This window comes from Oncorhynchus nerka, linkage group LG18, assembly GCF_034236695.1.
Source record: "Oncorhynchus nerka isolate Pitt River linkage group LG18, Oner_Uvic_2.0, whole genome shotgun sequence".
NCBI lineage: Eukaryota > Metazoa > Chordata > Actinopteri > Salmoniformes > Salmonidae > Oncorhynchus > Oncorhynchus nerka.
In genome coordinates this window covers 26,490,107-26,496,651 of record NC_088413.1, presented here as the reverse complement: position 1 = coordinate 26,496,651, position 6,545 = coordinate 26,490,107, and the positions used below count along the sequence as shown (strand labels likewise).

General features: G+C 42.2%; 1 protein-coding gene across 1 annotated transcript; it reads left to right on the top strand.

Moving 5' to 3' along the window:
* The first annotated feature begins 1,872 nt into the window (after positions 1-1,872).
* On the top strand, positions 1,873-5,539 carry LOC115122960 (POU domain, class 4, transcription factor 2-like). Its single transcript, XM_029652241.2, has 2 exons — positions 1,873-2,695; positions 3,008-5,539. Exons 1-2 carry the CDS (start codon positions 2,483-2,485, stop codon positions 3,935-3,937), a joined length of 1,143 nt encoding a protein of 380 aa, XP_029508101.1. The 5' UTR covers positions 1,873-2,482; the 3' UTR covers positions 3,938-5,539.
* Positions 5,540-6,545: the final 1,006 nt, after the last annotated feature.

Genomic DNA, 6,545 nt, shown 5'->3' with positions numbered 1-6,545 from the left:
AGGCACTGACAACTAGCGCGCTAACAAAGAGAGCCATCGTGTTGTGTGTGGTCGAGACAAGTGCAGCTTCGCGTCATCGTCTGTAGCAGAGCGTGCAGCAGGGTTTTTGCATGCTATATTCATGGCCCAACATCTGTCCTCTCAGCGTTAAATTGCTTTATTGACTTCAGCATAGACGGTGCCTAAATTGATCACAGCATATTATCAGATATAGGAATCTTAGTTATTATATTTTGGTGGTTTTGCGAGGATAATTTGAGAGCTTGTTGAGGTTCTGGCTCTCCAGTTTGTCCAATATGCAGAGGCATTCCCTTACAGTAAAAACACATTGTCTGCATATAATATGATTCTTTACAATACAATAGCATAGTTGTTTGAAAATGAACCATAGTAGCTTTGACTATACTATAGTACTGTAGCTGTTTTTATGAACGGAGTATCGGTTTAATCACAGATACTGATGGATAGGCGACAGAAATCGGTATTTAACGAATAGCATTTAAAAAATGTGAAGAAGAAAATTTCAAAAACAAGAGTGGCAACTATTTAGCCCACAACTACCGTTCAACACAATCTCTTTCCCTCCCAACTTAAATTGAATTCTTATTTTCAAGCTCAATGATCATCACACTACTATAACCAAAATACACTCAGAGGGGTGACTTTGTAACCAGAGACGAATTGCTATATCTGCAGACAGATTCCAGATTCTGTTATTTTTTTTTTTTTTAGGTATAGGCCTTACCGTTATATTTTCCATGTGGCTATTCAATCGCCATCTTATATCAATTAGCCCATCCACTGGACTTCAACATATTAAACAAATTAAACAAGCCTTGTTAATTACAATATGATTAAAGGTTTTTAATTATATCACTGATGAAGTGGCCTAATTAGTATAAAGATATGATAATAGCCCGCTGCGACAAGTATATAATTGTATTGGGTTTGCAATTAAATCCTAAAGACTTTTAAAAAATCCACTTTCCACTGTCATTGATCAAATATTTCACACACGACGCTCGTCCATGCACCAGTGACATAAAAATTCACAATATGACTGTTGAGTTAACCCATATAGCTCGTCTATTGATTATTTCCATAGCTAATCTCAAAACGAATAAATTCGTCAAGGTGAATTACGCACATAAACAAGATAACGCGGGAGCAGGTCACTTATTGAAAAGCTGTTTCACATAGCCCTAAATTAATTTTAAATCTAGTAATCTTATCTTTTCCCCGACCCCTAATTTGTTTACAGATGTTCCTACTGTCTTCAATTTGCCTATGATGACATAATGAAATGATAGTCAAGCATTTAACTTTGATTTATCTTGCCCCAACAGGGATGTCGCTTCATGAAGCTGTCCAAGGTACTTTCCTCATATCCATCCTAGAAGGACTTTCCTATTTCCTCTATTGCCTAATTCGTATCTTTAAACTGAACCCCACTTTGATTTTTTTTTTTTATGAAACGGCACAATATGAAGAAATAATAATGGAAATGGCTCGGCTATATTTGGTTATTTTTCCTCTTTCCATGTGGATCCAAAATAAATTCGGCGAAGAAGGACACAATGCTGGCTGGAGAGCTGTTTGAAATGAATGCCTTTGTCGCAGACTGCCCATGCGCAGAGTCCCCAGCGGCGGTGTGGCTAATGAAGAATAATAAATCATGAAAGGTTTTTCAGGTACAGCCGAGAGAGTGTAAGAGGAGAGGGGGCGAGTGAGAGAGAGAGGGGGGAGAGAGAGAACGAAAGAGCGAGCGAGAGAGTGTGTGAAAGAGTGAAAGAGAGGCGCAGAGAGAGAGAGAGACACACAGCCTGCCCTTCGCCTCAGAGCAGAGGCAGATCGAGTCCCCGCAGCATTGAGCGTAGTCGAGGTATCGAGACTGTCACCGGTATCTCTTAATTACAGTCAATTGTGAAACGGAAACTTTGCAGAAAAAAAGATAAACGAATAAGACAATCTTTTTACGCGCGGTTGTGATTTGGAAATCCGTACCAGGAGGAGAGAAAACAACTTTTTTCTACTATTAGTTTTTCGTTGCATAATCTTGGAGGAGCTCTCCAAAACAACGACACATCCACGACGACCAAAATAACACTCTTGGAGGACGAAATTTAGAGAAAGAACGAACGAGTAATATAAACATTGTTTTTTGTCATCGCGCCACAGCCCATAGCGGAAGAGGTAAACGAGGGCGCAGGCGACATTCGAGTGCATGGCGTGTGCGACATCTCCTCTCCAGCAAAACTACAGCGCGCGGCCATACCTCCATACACAGGGCTAGGTAATAATATATGCGCCAACAACTAGAGAATTGGATGTTCATTTTTCCATATTGTAGCAGCTACAGTTACAGTATATAAGAGAGTGTCTTTAGATTCCCGGAGAAGCAACACTGGGCTTCAACTCCATTCGAAGAGGCGGAGTCTTAACTTATTAAAAGGAACTTGCCGAGACTCGGACGCCTGCAAACATGATGATGATGTCTCTGAACAGCAAGCAGGCATTCGCCATGGCCCACGCCAGCTTGCCCGAGCCTAAGTATTCCTTGCATTCCTCCTCGTCCTCCACGTTGACTTCGAATGCGCCCTCCTCGTGCTCGTCTTCCCGACACAGTAGCACCATCATCAGCAGCGGCGGAGGCAACTCGGAGGCGATGCGCCGAGGATGTCTCCCAACCCCACCGGTACGTATTCTGCATAATTACCGCTTAAAGGCACATTTTGACAGCCCCCTTTTTTTCTTGATGTTTTTTTCATGTCTGCACAGCAAATCACCCAGCACCTCCATTTTTTTCCCTTCCTCTCTCCAACTTATGTATTCAGTCGGGTTTGCCTTACATATTAATTTTGATGACCTGGGATGTTGCATGTGTCTTGTTTTGTGTGTTCTTTTTTAGGATTTTTTTTCTCATCTCATTCAGGAAATGTTTTAAACCGCGGAGTGGAGTGAGAATTCCCTGCTGACAGTTATGTGTGCATTCTATTTGCAATTGCAGAGCAATATATTCGGAGGCTTGGATGAGAGTTTGTTGGCCCGCGCTGAAGCTCTGGCCGCGGTGGATATTGTCTCGCAGACCAAGAGCCACCACCATCCTCCACACCACAGTCCCTTCAAGCCGGACGCGACCTACCACACCATGAACACTCTCCCCTGTACCTCCTCATCGTCTTCTTCCTCGGTGCCTATTTCTCACCCTTCAGCCCTTTCCGGCCACGGTCACCACCACCATCATCACCATCACCACCACCACCAACCCCACCAGGCGCTGGAGGGCGACCTGCTGGACCACATCACCCCAGGACTGGCTCTCGGGTCCATGGCAGGGCCAGACGGCTCCGCAACTGCGCACCCTGCTCACATGGCGGGCATGAACCACATGCACCAGGCAGCCCTCAACATGGCTCATGCCCACGGGCTACCATCCCACATGGGCTGCATGAGCGACGTGGACGCCGATCCCAGGGACTTGGAAGCCTTCGCTGAGAGGTTTAAACAGAGACGGATCAAACTCGGCGTGACCCAGGCGGATGTAGGGGGAGCCCTGGCCAACCTGAAGATTCCTGGCGTGGGCTCCCTCAGCCAGAGTACCATCTGCCGATTCGAGTCCCTCACTCTCTCCCACAACAACATGATAGCTTTGAAGCCGATTCTACAGGCATGGCTGGAAGAAGCCGAGAAATCACACCGGGAGAAACTCAACAAACCCGAGCTATATAACGGCGGAGAGAAGAAGCGGAAGCGCACGTCGATAGCAGCACCGGAGAAGCGATCACTGGAAGCTTACTTTGCCATTCAGCCGCGTCCTTCCTCAGAGAAAATCGCTGCTATAGCAGAGAAACTGGACCTCAAAAAGAACGTGGTGCGGGTCTGGTTTTGCAACCAACGGCAGAAACAGAAACGAATGAAATATTCTGCATGCGTCTGACTCTGAACACTCGCTCTAAAAAATAAAAAATAAACTATCAACCTACGTTGAGAGACTGAACACTGTTTAGAGACGATTTGTATTATATTTCTTATCACACACTTTTTCAATCATCAATGACTTGTGCTTTGAACAACCCGAATAATTCATATACATTCAAAATGACTGAAAGCTCAAACCACTACTGCTGTCACGTCTTATTCGCAACAAAAGGGATGTGGAGTCATGTACAGGAGCATTTGAACAGAGCAAGTAAGACCTCTGTTTTTTTCTCCACCTAGACCTACTATTCTTCACCCTTTTGTGTCAGTTAAGTATTATAGGCTTTAATCACACGTATTTTTGGGGTTTATGATATTGGTTAATTTATCATAGCCTACAATATTGAACGTACTGAAAAGAACAGTTGTTTACCATGGGAAGATAGGCCTACAGTATTTTGACACAGCACTTGGTCTGTGCCTATTGACCTAGTATTGGTGTTCTTTATATTTTTGTCGTAAGGCTACATTTTCCCTCTGAGTTTATTATTATGACGATGCAGTCTGGCATTAATTCCGGGTCCACGAGGGGAAATGGGACAGTACAGTAAGCGCTTGCTGGGTCATGGAAGCTATTATTAGAGTATTGCCAAACAACGCCGTGTAAATGATTCATTTAGCGGTCACATGACCTTCATTTTGTGTCCCATGTAATTAAATCCACCTATTTCGTTTTAAAGTGTGATGAAAAGCTGAAAGATGAAGAAACGTGGTAAGATATAAAGCAAAGACCCAGAGTTTAGGCCCAAATCGAGCAACACTGTTTATACAATATAGCTGGTGTAGGGGTTGTTTTCTATTGCATAAGCATCTATCTGGCTGTAGATGGGCCTATAGAAATAGTGGATCAAATGTATGCATTTGATTGGGGTTTACAATTGCCAAATATGATTGTTTTACTACCGTTTGCAATAGGGCTACGTTTGTTTTTGCCAGCCAACGTGGGTCTGTTTCTTATGAACTATTTATTAGATGAGGCCATGTTTACATCATTATATATTTATTTGGGATTCCCCCTCCTCTTCCTCCTCCCTCGCTTTGCTTGAGAAAAGCTAATTCTGACAGCAAGTGAAACGTGTTTTCGTATAGGGAAATGACAGCTAAATCTAGACCTATAGTCACGAATTTCATTTCGTTTCTGCTAAACGTTCGAGATGGTACAATCGAGAGATATATGCGATAGTATTCTCTTTTTTAAATTATTTTTATGTATGTTTTTTTTTCTGGTTATTTATTTGTATAAATATGCGCATCATTATGAAGTCGTTGCTTGTTAAATTCACCTTGTTTCGTGATGTTTTCTTATTGAGAAAATAACCGTTTCATGGAAGTATATGTGTAAAATGTAAATATTTCATTGGAACCAGTTGCACATAATTATATCCGTACAGGTTTTGCTGTATAGCTGTTTTAGCTGAGGTACCTTCCTTCTGTAATGTCTGTTGCTTTTGGATTCCTGGTCGAATTATTTTTGTATTTATTTACTACATTAATGTATCTTTAAGTTATTTAATAATTGAATTGCAATATGTGTTTCATTAAAGAACAAATTTTAACATTTTATTGGACGTTTTGAATGAGTGTTTTTGTGTAGGCCCAATTATTGGAAAGAGCGAAATGCTTGTATACTGCATCTGCGCATTGCAATGCATGGACAATCTAATTTAAAGACACAAATTGAATTGAGAAATATATTCCTTCAAGCATCAATGCAATGATCATCCTTGGATGTAGGCCTATGTCATTAAAGGATTTATGTTGGAGCTAAATCTGTCTTTTATGCTGAAAGGTGCAAAGATAGACCATCAAGCATCAATAGATTCTATTTTTACATATCCAATTTCTCTACAAATTCCAGAAAAATCACATTACTGTCCCACCATGCACTGTAAAAAAGACACGTGCTTTTTCTACTGCCAGCTCGCTCTTGCAGCTCGCGGTAGCCTACCTGAGAACAAATGCTAATATTCTATTAGAGTCTAATCATGGAGTCTATAGAGAACTGGATAGGTCCCTCGAGCGCAGCCCTGCCAGATGTCAGCCCGCCAGAAAAACAGCCTCGCCTGCCAATGTGCCCGTCTCTATTTAAATACACAGTCAAACACTGCTCCGGTGCGAGGCATGATATGGCTTTGAAGCAGGCTAGGCTACACCTTGGTTTGCGCGCGGGATTCAGCATAGATTTTTTTTTTAAATCAACATTTTGAATAGAGTGTCATTTCTAAAGCACCGTTCATGTCAGGCCGATGGGGGCTTGGCTGCATGGCTGGTTTTGACTAGATAGTACTTGTGTCAAAATGGACTTTTCGTATAGCAGGTTAGGAAAATGTAAGCGTCCAGGTTATTGGAGAATTAACAAAGCAGGTTAGGATAATTAGGGTAAGGTTAGGAAAAGGATGAGGGTTAGGACTAACCTAAAATGCAAAATCCAAAAATTGATGTCAATTTGAAGTAAGCTTTACCTAATGTAGACATGACCTGCATGGCTTGTTGACTGTCTGCTTAGAACGTTTGAACGTTCTATGGGGTTTTCAGTTCTACAGCTTTCAGCACCACGGATAGCTCCC